The 18053-nt window shown below is 44.1% G+C and overlaps 1 protein-coding gene across 4 annotated transcripts in view; it reads right to left on the bottom strand.

The window, feature by feature from the left end:
• RAPGEF2 (Rap guanine nucleotide exchange factor 2) overlaps positions 1-18053 on the bottom strand; it is a 638462-nt gene that overhangs the window by 420747 nt on the left and 199662 nt on the right. For 3 of the 4 annotated variants that reach the window (XM_030191594.1, XM_030191592.1, XM_030191595.1), the window contains exon 2: positions 13990-14060. In XM_030191594.1, coding sequence (XP_030047454.1) covers positions 13990-14060 — 71 coding nt within the window. Of the gene's footprint in view, positions 1-13989; positions 14061-14164; positions 14241-18053 lie in introns of those variants that run through there. The other variant, XM_030191596.1, reaches the window with a different exon arrangement.

Below are 18053 nucleotides of genomic sequence, written 5' to 3' on the forward strand. Positions count from 1 at the left end.
ATATATATATATATACATACACACACACATACATATTTATAGATAGAGAGATGGAAACACACACACAAAATTCATTGCTATAAACCGAAGTCAATTTAACATCTACCTGTATACCGAGTTATAGGTTATCTATTTAATCCATCATTAAATAATGAAGCAAATAATTTGCATAGATCTTTTGAGGGTTATTTTTTCCTTTTAAGAGGTAAGATAGCATAAACCAGAGACCAAATCACATCAGCAAGAACCATATTATCCACAATCATTACAGCAGCTGTCCACTTAGGTCCCTAAACTTAGAACTAATTGTAAAATGGCTCCCATCAATGCTCAAAGTCACTCCTTATTTAAGCAGAAGAATGCTAAAATGCATTGGATTCAGCGGGGTCACAAGGAAGTCCTGATGGAATTCTTAAGACAAGCACGGAGTCACCTCCTTAGGGCCATGTTGCATAGGTGTTAATATAAAGTGGCAGGTGACTCCCCAAAATATTGCCTTCCCATCTATCCTGTCCTGCCCACCCACAGGCATGGGCCGAGTGGCCATGAAGACCTCTGGCACAATGCCCACCTGTAGAGTCAAGTGACCATGAGGACCAGATAATACGCTGCCCACCCAGGTCCTCAACCTTAACCCAGCACTCCCAGCATGGGGCCGAGCCCTTCCAGAAGAGCTGTAGGTTCCAAGCCTACTGTTTCCTTTCTCCTCTTCAACGCTTCAGCATTGTTCAAAACATTATAGTCCAGAAAATAAACAAAAACACTATATTCAAAATAAAGACTGTTTCCTTTCCAAGTATCCACTTATACAGTTGTAAGGATTTTTCTTATATGTCCAGGGTCAGGAGTAACACCGGAGCCTGCTCTCCTCCCTCATAGCTTATTTCTCTTAGCTACATCCACCTACAGGCAGGATTCCAATAATTGAACAAATAAGAATCACAAATAACAACAGCAGAGGTTCAGTACCTCCTTGAGTACAGTCCTCTCAGCTTGTGGTCCAGTGTCCTCCCACTCAGTCTTCACACAGGAAAATCCTGATCTGTCTCAAGTTCCAGTCTAATAGGCCCATAGATGACTCCTCCAAACTCCACCCCATTATTGGATTGGACAAAAATTCTGGTCCCCTGATCTGACAGGAGGAACTAGGTGGGAAGTCTTTTGTATTCAGGTGATATCCCAGGGATTGATCTTGTGGCTCACCAGGACTGGGTTACATGGCAGCTTCATCTTCTCACTGGGGTCAGGCAGTGCAATTTCTCTGCTGCTCTTTGCACCACAGGGCTCCGTATCTAAGGCGCCCTGCGCAGTTCAAACACTGTCTGTTTCAACCATTGGTTTACAATCCCTTTCTAATTATCAAAATTTTATAAAAGCCTTTTACTATCACCTTTTCTACCTGTCTGGATATCTGAAGATCATCACATATAATCATCACATATAATCACCCCCAAGCCCTCATCCTTCCTTCGTGCACAGAAGTACTTCACCCCCTAAACTGTACTGCTCCATTGGGTTTTGTAGCCTAAATGCATAACCCTGCATATTTTAGCATTAAATCTTAGCTGCCAAATCCTGGACCATTCTTCAAGTTACACCTCCTCCAATACTGAGGAGGGTGAGCAATCCTCATTTTGGTGACACTGGTTACTTTGGTGTTCTCAACATCATGCTCAATTGAAATGCAATTTTAATGTACCTCAGCTTCGAGTCCCAGACATTGATGAAAACAAAGACAGGGACAAATCCTCTCTCTCTTCTTCATGCAGGACTTGGAGGATGATTGATCCTGAAGGCATCTATAGATGTTTGATGTTGAAGGTGATCATAGTACTCTCGATGCCAAATGCATACTCAGTATCCAATGCAATTCCAGGACCCATGGAAACCGATACTTCCAATGCCAGTGACTGGATTTACTGGCATCAAAAATATGTCTGCACTACTTCTCTTGACCCTGGAGACTTATCTTAGACATCTCAAAAACACAATTTACGTTAGAAGATTCATGGTCAGGCTCCAGACACTGCAAGCACCATTTTTGTGTATTTATAATTGATATGGTTTTGTTGCAGTGGGTGTACTTTATAAAGCCACTAGGCGCTTTCTTTTGGGACGTGTTGCCAAAAAATACAGCTGCAGCAAATCAAACAACTCAACCTTGGAAAGGTACCCAACCGGGACACCTCAGGCCCTCTATTGAGGGCAAACATGAAAAAAGAAAGGAAAATTAGAAACGAGTGACCTAGCAAAATTGCTACTGTGAACTGAGACCTGCAAGACAGTGACCTCTGGATTGATCTGTTGGAACTAAAGGAAAGAAAATTATCAGGTAAGAATTCTTCCATAGTGTCTCAGAGATCAATCCAGAGACTTTTGGGATGTACAAGAGCAGTCCTCAAGTACAGTAGTCCTGGTTGAGTGCGCCTTCACTGCAAGGGGAAGCAACTTCCCAGCCAAAAGGTAAGAAGACACAATAGCTTCCTTCAGCCAACATGCAATCGTGGCCTTGGATGACAAAATACCTGTCGAGAGTCCCCAAAGAGCACAGAGATGGTCCGAACTCCGATAGTCATTGATAACGTCCAAATTCCAAATCAGAACATTGTAAATATCTAAACACCGAAGAGCCTGAAATTCCTCTGGGTAATCCTCCTGCTAGAAGAATGTAGGGAAAGAAATTGGCTGGCTCAAGTGGAAACTGGAGATCACCTTTGGAAGGAAGAACGGGATGGTCCTAATCTGAACCCCCACCTTGGTGAAGTTGAGAAAAGGATCCTGGCACTACAGAGCCTGCAGCTCTGAAATTCACCTGGCAGAAGCCATGGCCACCAAAAACACTGCCTTCAATGTCAGGTTCTTCAAGGAGAGCTGATCCAGTGGCTCAAAGAGCAACCGCTAGAAGGCCTGCAGCACCACATTGAGCTGCCACTCCAGTGAACCACATCCGGATGTGCCACCAGGGAAATGCCACACACCCAGCCCAAAAGCAGGCCAATGCGGCCACCTGAACCTTCAATGAACTCAAAGCTAGCCCTTCCTCCAAACCCTCTTGCAGCAAAATGAGATGGTCAGCCACCGAGCCCAAAAGCGTTCCAATAGCACTTGACTTGCACCAGTCCTAAAAGGTCTTCCAAACCTGAGCGCAAGCTGCTGAAGTAGACTTCTTCCTGCCCTGCAGAAAGGTGGTGATCATGGAGTCTGGATAGCCCTTCCATCTCAAGCGCGCCCTTTCAAGAGCCAAGCCGTAAGACCAAAGAGGGAGGGATCCTCCATGAGGATGGGTCCCTGTGACAGCAGGCCTCTCCCATCCAGCAGGTGAAGGGGACAATTAGCCAGGAATCTGATGAGATCTGTGTACCACGGCCACCGAGGCCAGTCTGGTGCCACCAGCACCACAAGCTTGGGCTGTTGTGCAATGCAGCCCACAAGCTAGCTGATCATCATCCATGACAAGAAGGCATACAAGAGGACCTCCGCAGGCCATGGTTGAACAAGAGCATCCACCGCTGCATCTCTCTGTCTGCTGAAGAACCAGGACACCTTAGTATTATCCCACGTTGCCAAGAGATCCAACTCCAGCAGTCCCCACAGGTCCATGATCAGTCTGAACACCTCCAAGGAGAGTTCCCACTCCCCTGGGTCAAAAAGGTTGCAGTTTAGGAAGTCTGCCTGCACACTGGGCTTGCCCACAAAGTGTGCTGTCAACAAAGATCCAGGTGCATCTCTGCCCATTGACAGAGGAGCGCCGCCTCCCTGGCCAAAGGAGCACTCTTTGTGCCTCCCTGTTTGTTGATATATGTCACCACCATGGCATTGTCAGACAGGACCCGAACAGGCTTGCACTTCACAAGCTCGAGAAAGGCCAGCAGTGCCTTCCACACAGCCCTCAATTTCAAGCAATTGATGGACCAGGACACCTTCACAGGTGGTCAGAGCCTCTGCGCTATCCTCCCCGACAGCGCCCCCCCCCCCCAGCCCAAGAGGCTGGCACCCATTGTCACCACCACCCAGTTCGGGGCAGCTAGGAAGACACCCCTCCCTCAGGTTGCTCTGCTGAAGCCACCACCACATGCCAAAATAGGCCTGCGCTGTCCACGGAAGCCAGAATTGATAATCGCCAGCCAATGGTGACAAACAGCTCAACAGCAACAGCTGTAAGGCTCTCATGTGGACCCAAGCTCACAGACAACGTCCAAGGCCACTGCCATGGAGCCTAACACTTGCACATAATCCCAAACCTGAGAGGCCAGGATGAGCAGGATACTGGATACCTGCGAGCGCAGTTTTTGCTGTCACCTTTCCTGAAGAAAGACCTTCCTCATCCAGGTGTCGAACAACACTCCGAGTACTCAAGGGACTAAGAAGGGGTCAGCCAATTCTTGTCCACATTGATCAGCCACCCCAACGTCTGAAGCAGACTGATCACCCAGGCCATAGCCTGAACACTCTCCTCACAAGAGGAGGCCTGGATTAACTGGTCATCCAGATAGGGCTGGACCCAAACACCTTCCTTCCTGATAAAGGTGGCTACAACCACCATCATTTTGGAGAAGAAAGGTCCTGGGTGCAGTTGAGAGCCTGAAGGGCATGGCCTTGAACTGATAGTGTGCACTGAGCACTGCGAAGCAAAGATAATGCTGATAGGGTGGCCAGATTGGAAAGTGCACATATGCCTCCTTGAGATCCAAGGAAGTTAAGAACTCCCCTAGCTGTACTGATTGCAAAATTTCCATATGGAAGTGATGCATTTTGAGCGCCTGGTTGACCCTCTTTAAATCTAAGACCAGGCAACAGGCACCGCCCTTCTTTGGGACTTCAAAGTAAATAGAGTAGTGACCCTGACCAGCCTTCTTCACCAGCATCACCTGCACAGCCCTCAAGCGGAGCAGTTTGTGTAGGGTAGACTGAACTGCGAGCACCTTGGCTGGAGTCTTGCATAGGGAATCCAGAAAGAATTCCAGGAGCTCTTGGACAAACTCCAAGCGATAACTGTCTCTCACCACTTCTAAGACCCACCGGTCTAATGTAATCTTGGCCCACACCTCCAGACAGAGAGACAAACACCCTCCAATGGCAGGCCCAGAGGAATATACTGAGACCCCTTCATTGCGAGATATGGTAGGACCTGGGCCGAACGGGGAGCAGAAGACGCCGGGGAACGTCTCTCCCCCCAAAAGGGATGTGGATGCTGCCGATAGTGCTGCCTTGAGAAGGCGCCCGATTTCCCAGGCCTGTACTTCCTGGCCTCCTGAAACCGGGCACATGACTAGGAAGCTCGAGAGGAAGGCTGTACTCCATCAACCTCTGGCCCTTAGAATCCCCCAGATCCTTAACAATATTAGCCAACTCCTCTTCAAAGAGAAGACCATCCTGGAAGGGAAGCTTCACCAGAAGAGCATTAGAAGCCACATCCACGGCCCAATGACAAAGCCAAGGATATCTGCGCACCATCTCAGCCAGCAACTCCTCCTTCGCTGAAGCACAGATGTCATACAAGTCGGCCAGATAAGCCAGCCCTACCTACAGTGAGGGAAAAGACTGCCTCAGGTCCTTGTCCACTGAGGACCCTTGAATATAGCTCAAACAAACGCATGCAATATAAGAACCACAGATCTCCACCTGCAAGCAGAGCGCAGTCACCTCAAAGGACAATTTAAGAGAGAACTCGAGCCACCTGTCCTGTACATCCTTGAGGACCATACCACTCTCTACCAGAAAGGTGGTCTTCTTAGTCATTACCATAATGAGGGAGTCCAGTTCCTCCGCAGACAGTGGATACAGAGAGGCCATAGCCCATGCCACTCGCAATCCCACCTCGGGGGTATCCCAATGAACGGATACAAGGATCCACATGACTGGGTGGATGTGGAATGATTTGGGAGGCCTCTTAACCCCTGACATCATGGGGTGCATGGTTGCCTCTGAGGCTGGTGGTTCCACAGAGTATATTTTCAGGACCTCCAGAGCTTTGACAATCAGGGAGGAGAGCTCCTCTTTCCTGAGCAAGCATGCCGCCGTTGGGTTATCCCTATCTTCAGGGGGCAACTCCCATTCCAAAGGAGATTCTCCATGGAGCGCATCATAGGCACCAAGACAAGATCCTCCGAGCTGTGCCCAAGGAAAGCTCATCCAGCTCCCTAGAGGACTTCAAATGCACCCTTTTGGGCTCTGGGGCCACCAGGGGCCCCCCAAAGAAGCCTTCCAAACTGTGGTCTCTTCAAGAGAAATGCTTTGTGCATGAGAAGCACAAACTAAGGGGAAAAGAGCATTGAATCTGCATCTGCCTCCAGCATCCCCGAGCCCCAAAGTTCCACTTCACAGCCTGCAGCCTCCTCTTCCAGTGGTAAAAGCTGACCCAAACTTAGGAGGGAAGCATGTGTCGATGTCTCCAACATGGCAGCTGCTGAACCACGGGAAACTGCTAGTTCAGCTGAGCCTGCCAAAACTGCTCACAGAGTCAATTCTGCCGGGCTCAAGCAATTCAGGGAAACCCCAACGGCTCGCAGGGAGGAAAGAGGAGAAGCCCAATGACAAGCACTGCAAACCCCTGATGTTGCTCTCCGGTTCCCACACCGGAAGCAGCACTTTACGGACTTGGCCAGGGCAGACATGGCAGGACTTTTGTACTTCAGGATTCATTTTTAAATTTTTTTTTTGCTATACTCACTCTGTTGCCGGCTGGAACAATTCAGGCAGGGCAATAACAACACAAGTAATGCAAGCAGGGCACAAACAGCTCAGACACTCTCCAAACTCTCAAAAGAGCTCAGCATGAGCCAGCCTCAGAGAGAAAAGGCATATGCCTGAGAAAAAACAGTATGCCTTCACTTTGTCTTTTTTTTTTCTTCCACAGGGGCAGGAAATTTCCACTGAAGAAAGGCATGGAGCCACCAGGAGAGTGAGGAGATGGAAGAAACTTAGCATCACTAGGTGTATCCCGAACAGTGGCGTACCAAGGGGGGGGGGGGGGGCGGTCCGCTCCGGGTGCACACCGCTTGGGGGGGGGGGTGCCGCGCGCCGGTCAGCGTCGTTGGTTTCCATGCTCCCTCTGCCTCGGAACAGGAAGTAACCTGTTCCGGGGCAGAGGGAGCATGGAAACCAACGACGCTGACCGGCACGCACCCGGGGGGGGGGGGGGTCACGCTGCACGGGGGGGGGGGCTGCGCCCGGGGGGGGGGCGCATCGGCAATCCGCCCTGGGTGTCAGCGCCCCTCGGAACGCCACTGATCCCAAAGCCTGCCTAAGGAACTCTCAACCCCAGAGCTCAACTGACCACCAAAGGCCAGGAGTCAGCACAAATCCAGAGACACACATGGTATGTTTGTCCACCTGCTAGACATAGAGAATACTGGAATTGAGACTACTGCAAAGGATCCTATATGGCAGAACTCTGGTGTTCTTTCTATCTCCACCTGCTGGTAGACGGACATAACCCACAAGTCTCTGGATTGACCTGTGGGAAACTATGGAAAGCTATTTTTCTGACTACCAGCTCTGTATCCCCATTAGTCATTAAAGCCAAAATTTATCCCATCTTAGTGTCTGATCATACTGCAGTGTCAGTTACCTTGTCATGGGGACAGGCAGGAAGAAGGAATTCCCTCAGGAGAAGTAACACACAGCTTTTGGCAGCATCCCTCAGTTTCGCAGTGGGAAGCATTTAAGGTCACAATGAGTGGTGAAGTTATTAGTTATGTATTTCTCTCTTTATTCTTATAGACTGCACATCTAGTGTTCCTCTGTAAACAGTTTTAATATCAATGAAGACACTTATTTATTTATTTAGATTTATTTACTGCCTTTTTGAAGTTTTAGACTTTAAAAAAAAAACTACTTCAAAAAAGCTCTCAGATTTTTTCAGGACACAGTGCTGAGAAAATAATTCACATGTTTGACCAAATATAGAGTTTGTCCAAGTCAAGCTAGTTTGCAGGTATCTCCTTCATTTATGCCGATGACATTACTACATTAATACAGGGTCCTAAAGAACATTTTAAAATGGCGAAAGGAATTCAATTGTGTATCGAGACTGTTGAATATTGGGCCTTGAATTTTCACCTGAAGCTTAATCAGGAAAAAAAAAACAATTTTTTATGGTTGGGCCGTATTAAGGGTATTATGGAAAAAGAACAATTTACTATTATAAATACTGAATTTAAACTTGAGTCTTCCACTCACATTTTAGGGGTTGAGGTACATAGCTCACTATGCAAGATAATTAAGAGTTCTTTTTTCTTATTAAGAAAATTACTAATTATCCGGAAATATTTTGAATTATCTTTCAAGCTTGTGGTTCAATCATTACTACTTTCTAAAATACTGCAATGTGGTCTATGTGCATTGTACTAACTCTTTAGTAAAGAACCTGCAAACAGTTCAAAATTTGGACATAAGGGTGATATATTTGTTGAAAATGTATGATTCAGTTAAACCATATTTTTACAGACTCCACTGGTTACCGGTCATGGCAAGGGTTTATTTCAAGCTATATAACTTAGTTTTTCAATCTTTGCATGGCTATGCACCCTTCTATTTGGTCATTTTCTTTCCACTTCTGGATAGACAAATAATGCAGGGTAAACATCTCTTAAGATGTCTGTCTGTGAATTTGATTAAGTTTTTTTTAGACAGCTTTCATCTTTGTCTTATTTATTTTATTTATTTATTTATTTCTAGATTCTTGTATCCCACTATTATGCAAAACAAGTTTCGGTTCAAAGTGGCTTACAATTTACAGTGAAATTACAGTGATAGGGTGAGATTACGGTGAAATTACAGTTATGTTTTGCAGTTGTGACTTAAGGTGGAGAATACAGTGAAATTATAATGAGATTACATTAGTTTTGCAGTTGTGACTTAACGAGGACATTTGTGGTTTATGTGGTTAGCTATAGAATTTTTTGAAGAGGTATATTTTCAGTTATTTTCTGAATTGAAAATAGTTATAGATGCTTCTTATGGTTTTAGGTATTGAGTTCCACCATTTTGATTCCATGCAACTGAATCCTGCTGTGTAGACGATTCTATATGTTATGTTTCTGCAGTTGGGTAGGTGGTTTCTGGGCTTGCGTTTCTTGGTGACAGTTCTATCATGTCGTACATGTAAACAGGTGCCATTCCGAAGAGTATCCTGAAAATGATGGTGCTAGCTTTGAACATTAGTCTTGCATTGATTGGTAGCCAATGTTGTGATTTGAGTAGTGGGGTAGCTCTCGATTGTACCACTATCCGGAATGATTGTTTGGGGAAATATTCTCTTATCCTTCTTAGCTTCCAAAGTGTTTTGAAACATTTTGATGTTACTGCTGATATTTGATTGTCCATTTATCTAGAATAATTCCCAATATTTTCAGTTGTGTTTCAATTTGGTATGTTTGATTGTTGATCGTGAAATTTTGGTGATCTGTTGGGTTATATGGGCTTGAAAGAACCAGGAATTTGGTTTTGTCTCTGTTTAGTTTGAGTTTGAAAGTTGTTGCCCAGTTTTCCATAAGGTCCAGCCCTGTTTTGACTTTGTTTAGTATTTCTGTAATGCTGTTTAATGGTATGTAGATGGTGACATCATCTGCGTATATGAATGGGTTGAAACCCATTGCCTCCAGTTTTCTGGAGAGCAGTACCATCATTACAGTGAACAATATTTGTGATATTGGAGATCCCTGTGGTACCCCACATTCTGGGTTCCAAGAAGCTGATATCTGGTTCGATATGTTTACGAAGTAGGATCTAGTTCTTAGGAATCCATTGAACTATGATGCCACTGCACTGCAAATTCCCTTGTAGTCAAGAAGGGTCATTAGTGTTGCGTGGTCTACTAGGTTGAATGCGCTTGACATGTCGAATTGTAATAGTAATATATTCTGTCCTTGGCATATTAAGCTTCTGAACTTCGTTATCAGGGTGATTAAGACCATCTTGGTGCTGTGTTGTGGTCTGAAACCTCACTGGGAGTTGTGAAGGATTGAGAATTGTGTCAAGTGTTCCATTAGTTGCTGTGCCACTAGGCCCTCTATTGTTTTGGTCAGTATTAGTACTGAAGCCCCCACCGGCCTATAGTTTGTGATGTCACTGATCTTGCTGGTTGTGTTTTTGGGGAATGGGGTGAGTACAATGTTACCTTTGCCTGTTGAAAATGGTCCTTTTGAAAACATGTATATGATGTGTTTGGTGAAGTATTCGCTGAATCATTCCAGTGGGTCTTTCATCATGTAGTTAGGGCAATTGTCCATCATGCAGTGTGCATGTGCGTATTTTGTCAGTAGTGTCTTAACTGTGTTTAAGCTGGGCGATTTGAAGGAGGACCATATTCTGTCTGCCACTGTGTGGGCGTTGTTTGTTTCGAAGTCTTGTAGAAAGACTAGTAGAGATATTTGTGGTTTCTTTAGGTCTAATCTTGTCTTCATTATTTTGTGTTCAAAATGTTGTGCTAGCTCATCTGCTGAAGGTGGTGTTTCAGTTAATGCCAGTATGTCTTGGGTTTTCAGTAGGTTGTTCATTTGTTCAAAAATTATTTTCATGATGGGACATATGTGCTGTAGTAATTTGCTTTAGCTTTCTTTATGTTGCATGTGTATGTTCTAATGGCTTTTCTCCATATGGTTTTGTTTTTCGCCCATGTTCTTTTGCGTTTTCTCCATAGTTTTTTCCTGTTTAATAGTTCATCATTAAACCAGGGTTGTGGTTGTTTTTTATTTCTTGTTTTCGTTTTAAGTAGTGCTATTTTGTTTAGTATATTTTCGCTCATTTTATCCCAGTTCCTCATGAAGTGGATGTCCTTGGGTGGTATGTTTCTGTGTTCATTCATCCAGAAGGTTTGATTGTCCACCTTCCCTCTACTTGTGTATGTTTGTAGTGTTCTTGTTTCTCTATTCTTTCAGTTTTCTCTCCATTGTAGTGGGAAAGTAAGCTTGCTGTGGTCTGACCATGGTACCTCTACCCATTTGTGGTTTTCTAACGTGATTGTTGTTTGCTGGAAGTCTAAGTGCTAGTATGTGTGAGTTGAGGTATCTTGTGTTGTTTTGAAGCTCCATTGATTTATGAAGTTCATTAGAGTTCTTCTGTTGGTATTGTTTTGTTTTTTTATGATGCAGATTTATGTCTCCTAGTAATAGGATGTTTGGTCGGTCTGTGCATATGTTTGATACGAAATCCATGAAGTCTTCTTGAGCATTTGACCAGCTACCTGGTGGGCAGTAAAATAGTATGATACATAGTTAATCAGTTAGTGTTGCGTCTGTGATTTTCCACCCCAGAACTTCAATTGCTGAGGATGTGTTTAGCGACAGGTTCTGCTTTAAAGCAGGATTTGTATATTATTGCCACTCTGCCTCCTTTCTTTTTAGCTCTGCTAATGTGTATTATTTTGTATCCCAATGGATAGAGATCATTTAGTGCTGGTCATCTTTGAGGTGTAGCCATGTTTCCATTACAAGTAGTAGCCCTAGCTGTTCCGTTTCTATCCGATCTCTGAGTATTGCTGTCTTGTTTGCTGCCGATCTCGTGTTTATGTATCCTATGGGTATTGGAACGTATTTATCATATTTGATGTTTGTATGTTTAATCGTTTGCAGTTGTCTATGGGGTTTCTCAGTTTTAAGATTGTGGTTTCCTTGATTATTATTCAGGCTTGGCTTGATGTCATTGGTTGTCGGTTTAGTTTCTGTTTTGTTTTGGTGGTTGTGATTAGGCTCTTTCAACTGTTATTGTGAGCATCATCTGGCAGTGATGCGTATGAGGATTTTGTTCCATTCTTTAGACAAAGCAGCTGGTGTCCCCATGATCCATGTTGTTGTTATGTAATAAAAAAAAAACATATCCCTAGGTTAGCAATTGTGACGAGGGCTTAGGTTTAATGGGGAAGCTCTCTGTTCTTGTTTTCAGTGATCGGTGCTCCCATTCAGGATTAACTTGTATGTTTTTTGGGCTTTTATTTTGAAAAGTGAGTATGTGTGAGTGTTTCTGGGATTCAGGTGTGTTTGTGTGTGTATGAGATTAGTAGGCCTCATTCAAATTACCTTTGTTGCTGATGAGGTTCCTCAGTTTCAACTTCTTTGCGATTTTCCCATTTAAGGCTGGCGTCGTTGGGTGAGTGTGAAGGACTTACTGTGTCTCGCACTGGGCACCGATCTTAACATTAAATTGTTGAAGCATTTTGCTGAAAACATAGGGGAAAACAGTCCACAGATATGGTATCTTTGAGCTCTGGCGAGAAGCAGCATCAGCCAAGCCAAAATACAAAGGCCAGCATCCATCTGCTTGCCTCCAGCATAGTCCAACACAAAGTTTTTGTAATCCTCATGTTCTGCTGTCCCCTGATGATCTCTGGATGTTCAGTTCGGACTGATGCCAGCTGGGTGATGCAGAGCCCTGGATGTGGGAGGTCAGAGAGACAGTCCAATAGAAGTGATAAATAGTAGTAGTAAATGAGAAACTGTTACTGTTTTGACCCAGCTGGGGGTTAGAGAAGTCACTGGAAAACTGGAGCGCCCTGAAACTTCTCCTAGCCCCAATCCGATGGGGGACAGGTTCGGGTGTAGCTTGTCTGGATCTCTGGTCCAGTGAGGGTTCGGGTGCTGCATGCCCTGATCCGGACAGCAGGAAATTTTCCTGCAGGGCCCAGGCTCAGATTGGTGCTGCCGCTGCAGCATAGGATGCTCATTGCTCCCTGCCTGCACCAAACCAGAACTTCTCCCAGCCCTGATCTGCTCAGGGATTAGGAGGGCTTCAGCTGGAGATCTGGAGAGACGGGGTGCGGGTCCATCTCCCCTCTGCAACCACTGGGGGCTCTCGATCCCTGGCTTGTGCAGTTTGGTGATGCCACTATCCTCGATAGCTCCGCGTGGGTTCAGGTGTAGAGTATCCGGATCTCTGGTCCAGTGTGGGTTCAAGTGCTGCACACCCTGATGCAAATGGCAGGAGATTTTCCTGCAGGGCCTGGGCCTCTGTTTGGAATTCTCTTCCTTCCTTAGTGCGCTCTCAAGGAGATTATCGGTGCTTTTGTAAGCAACTTTTTTTTTGTTCAGGAAGTATGTGGTCTGAATTGATTTTATGATATGTTAATTTGTTGTCCATGCCGGATAAATTGCTCTGGTAGTTTCTAGCTGTTATCCGCATTGAACTGTAAAGGCTATTGCAGAATATAAGACCGATTTGTAATTTATTTTATTTATTTATTTATTTAGATTTTGCTCACACCTTTTTCAGTAGTAGCTCAAGGTGAGTTACATTCAGGTACACTGGATATTTCTGTCCCAGGAGGGCTCACAATCTGTACCTGAGGCAATGGAGGGTTAAGTGACTTGCCCAAGATCACAAGGAGCAGCAGCGGGATTGAACCGGCCACCTCTGGATTGCAAGACCAGTGCTCTAACCACTAGGCCACTCCTCCACTCCATGTAATGTAATGTAATGTAAGCACTTCTTCAGTGCTGGCTTGTGTTTGCTTTTGCTCTGCCACGGCCCATTCTATATTAACATAGCTTTGTTTACTACACATTCCAGTCCCCCACTAGCACACCACGTACATCCTTAGAGAACATTACAGCAAGTGTTCTGACAAGATGCTTCTTGCATGCACAAGTGAGAGAGGTTGGAAGAACAAAACACCCAAAGAATACTTGTGTGATGTTGCAAGCAGGGTGACTTTAATCAGTTAAATAAAAGAAAGCAAATTATTATTTAATAATCCACAATTGGTGTGGAGTAGAAAATTTGCTAATGAATTTCTGTCTCAAGTACATCAGAAAAATGCTGATATTTCCTTTTTAAGCTATAAAACTTAGTAACTGACCTAAAAAACTAAAGAGGTGGGAAGAAGGGGAAAATGAGCCCTCCATATAATCAATACTGAACTATTACTGCCGGGTTTCTATAAAAGAGAGCCAGATAATTGAGAAACCTCTCAACTATCGACAGTTTAGAGCTCACTGCCCTTTTTGACAGGCTGGAGTTGTATCATACTAATAAGGTACCAAGACAGTGGCATACCTCAGCTGATGCTCTCGCAGATTAGACAACGCTTCCATTCCATGCAGGTACGAATACACTATCTCCAGGTCCTGAAAACAGATGGAAAGGAAATCATTAGCATTCTCAGATCAATATACATTACATTATTGTGCTTTTATCAAATAAAAAAAAGATATTATACAGTTTTTCTGACCTATAACCTCTCAAAGTAAGTTTCCCCAACTTGTTTTCAAATTCCATTAAGTACAGTGAGACAGGGAAGTGTAAAAGAACAAAGCATAAACATACCACATGTGGTATGAAAGAGAAAGATATACTCAGCAGAAGGAATACCAAAACCAAGATTGTTCATTCTCGCTCAGAAGTTGGCAAGTTTGCCAAGCAGCAGCAGCAGCAGCACACACACTTGCTGTTAATCAGCTGTGGTAACAGCTCCACAGGGGAGTAACTGATCTACACAAACAAGTTTAGAAAGGACAGAGCATCCTGTTCTCAGAAATGCATCAGCATCCCATTTTAAGCCCTAGCAGTGTACTCCTTCACAATGCACTGTACTATTTTAAGACATTCTATACAGCAAACATCCTGATCATCTGTACTTCTTATAGAACAGATCTTCCACAGCCTTGCTAATGGACATTAATCTGGTCTACTCCTGCTGGAATTCTATGTGACTTGTGCAGTGCAGAATTTTCATAGAATTTCCCAGTCGTGCAGAATTTACTTTTTTCACATAGAATCTTTACCGCGGTCCCTGTTCTGGGAACAGGGACCACGGTAAAGGCTGGCAGGCAGGCTGGCTGACAGGCTGGTTGGCTGCTCAATCCCCCTCAAAGCCTCAGTGGGCCCACCCCAGGTCTACCAATAGGCCCTGATGGTCTAGTGGTCTCTTTGGGGGCAGGAAAGAGACCTACTCTTTCCTGTCCATCGCCACCACTCTTGCCAGTACCACTGCTTGTTCAAAATGGCCACCAAGACTTCACGTGGTAATCTCATGAGACTGCCACAGGAACACTCGGGGACCATTTTGAAGAAGTGGACACCGGCCAGAGCAGCAATGGTGGGCAAGTGGGGTTCTTTCCTGCCCTGAGAAGTACTCCCGATGTGCACCTCTGCAGCTTCTCCCGCACTGAATCGGTAAGTGTAAGGACTGGGGAGACTGGAAAAAGATGGAGTGTAGTGGGCTGGAGAAAGTGAATGGTATCTGTGTATAGTGAGGGAGGGAGGGGCTGTAAGGTGGAAGAAGTGTGGGTACAGGGAGGAGGACTGGAAAAAATAGATGTTAGCTGTACAGGTGGGGGCTGTAAGGTGGATGAAGTGGGGGGGCTGGAAAAGATAAATATGGATGGTATCTGTGTACAGGGAGGGAGGGGCTGTAAGATGGATGAAGTGTGGGTGCAGGGAGGGGGGCAGGGAACAAAGATGGACGGCTGTGGGTACAGAATTTCACATTTTTTGCGCACAATTCCGGCAGGAGTAGGCTTCCCATCAAAGTTCACTGCAGACTGCAACAGACGCAGTTTACGCTGAAGGGAGGGGAATAGAACATGGAAAGCAAGCACCCATGAACAAAGGATGTCCATTTCACCGCCAAGCTAAAAGCGGTCACAGCAAGCAGAAAGCACGCGTGCTAACAACAGCACTGGTCCTTTTTAAGCGCAGCTTGGCAGATATTTTCAGAATTGCATTAAGGCACCCTGCTAGCACTTACATGAGTATGTACATACCTATAATTTAATGGTTTAAAAGAACTTGACATACCACCCGAGTTATTATAATGTATAAAAACAATAAAAATTCAGAAAAGAATGCCATAATATAGGAAAGAACACACTCAAAGACATTCACACCAAATTACAATTCATATCATACACATCAACATTCTCCTTATCTCTGCATGTTCCCCTAGTACACCCATCCAATACCCAAAAAGCCTGCTCAAAAAGATATGTTTTCAATCTCTTCATAAATTGTTGCAACAAATCCTCTTTCCTCAAGTTCAATGGTAATTGGTACAATAGCCTTGGAGCGCGCCAAAAAAGTCACCCTCTCTCATAGATGTCAGAAGACCTGGGGAGACCCTATAAGGAACGATCATCTGAGCGCAAGTCCATTTCTGATTCATAAGGACAAATCATAGTTTTCAGGTAAGCGGGAGTTTCCCGATGAATAGCTTTATGAACTAACACCAAAACCTTGTACAAAGGACAAAACTCTTATCGGTAACCAGTGGAAATAAATAAACAAAGGGGGTCACTTGTTCAAAACAACCCACCACAACCTATGTGCCTAAGTACTAGTATTCTAAGCACACATTTAACACAGACAGAAATGTGGGTGCCTAGGTTATGTATTGTAGGTTAATTTTTAAAAGAAATTATCAATATCACAACAGTGATAATCACTCAAAAGTTTCACTTAAAAATTATGAACCATCGTCAAAGAGGACAATCAACGTTTCTGACATAACTCACAGTTCTGCCAATGCTGCCAAGCACTTTCATATATATAAATCATAGAGCCAAATCATCAGATATATAAAGTGAAAGTCCCCAGATTCCTTAAAAATAATATAGTTGAAATACTGAAGATTTGTATCATCATTGCTTTACATGGACACTATTTAAAGAATCTTGCTTAGGGACTTTCACGTTTTCAAGTATGTACACATATAATTATGAACTATGCCCATGCTTCACCCCTCTTTGTGCCTACCAGCAAAGTATGCACCATCATGTCTTCATGTATACTTTCAGAAGCCATTTACATGCATATGTGGTCACATGTCACACTAGTTGCAAGGTTGAATGACAATATGCTGAAATCTTCTTCCCAGTGTGCGGTGGTGGTCAAAAAAGCAAAAAAGATGCTATGACTTATTAGGAAAGGGATGCAAAATAAGACCAAGATTATAATAATGTCTCTGTATCGCTCCATGGTTCAACCTCACCCTGAGTATTACGTTCAATTCTGGTTGCCGCATCTCAAAAAAGATATAGAAGAATTCAAAAATGTTCAAAGAAAAGCAACCAAAATGATAAGGGGACTGGAACCCCTCTCATATGAAGAAAAGCTAAAGAGGTTAGGGCTCTTTAGCTTGGAAAAGAGACAGCTGAGGGGGAATATAATTGACGTCTACAAAATCCTGAGTGGTGTTGAACGAGTAGAAAGACTGGGGGACACTCAATGAAGTTACATGGAAATACTTTCAAAACAAATAGGAGGGACATTTTTTTTTCACTCAGCAAATAGTTAAGCTCTGGAACTCATTGCCAGAGGATGTGGTAACAGAGATCTGGGTTTAAAAAAGGTTTGGCCAAGTTCCTGAGGAAAAATCCATAGTCTGCTATTCAGACAGACATGGGGAAGCCACTGCTTGCTCTAGGATTGCTAGCATGGAATGTTGCTACTATTTGGGTTTCTACCAGGTACTTGTGACTTGGATTGGCCACTGTTGGAAGCAGCAAACTAGACTAGATAGACCACTGGCCTGAACCAATATTGCTATTCTTATTTTCTTATGATGTTACTCCTAAGTCTACTAACCTGCAACCTCAGTTCATGTCCTCTAGTTCTACCTCTTCTCATCTCTCAAAAAAAATTGCTTCTATATTAATAACTTTCAAATATTTAAATGTCTGTATCATATCTCCCCAACTTCTCCTTTCCTCTACAGAAGTGGTTCTCAACCTTTCTTCTGCTGTGACACACTAGACAGATGATATTCATGTGTGTGACATGCAGAACAAAAATAAAATCCTAAATGTTTCATTATTAATAGTGATGCAAGAAAAATATAAAATATTCTTCAACAGAATTTATTTTAAATAAATTGTTGTGTATGAATTGTTGTGTATGAACAACTTAAAAATCTAAAGGTAGACAAAGCAGTGGGACCGGATGGGATCCACCCCAGGATATTGAGGGAGCTCAGAGAGGTTCTGGCGGATCCTCTTAAAGATTTGTTTAATAAATCCTTGCAGACGGGAGAGGTTCCGTGGGATTGGAGAATGGCGGAGGTGGTCCCTCTTCACAAAAGTGGTGATAGGGAAGAAGCTGGAAACTACAGGCCGGTAAGCCTC

This window comes from Microcaecilia unicolor, chromosome 2 (genome assembly GCF_901765095.1).
Source record: "Microcaecilia unicolor chromosome 2, aMicUni1.1, whole genome shotgun sequence".
NCBI classification, from domain to species: Eukaryota; Metazoa; Chordata; class Amphibia; order Gymnophiona; family Siphonopidae; genus Microcaecilia; species Microcaecilia unicolor.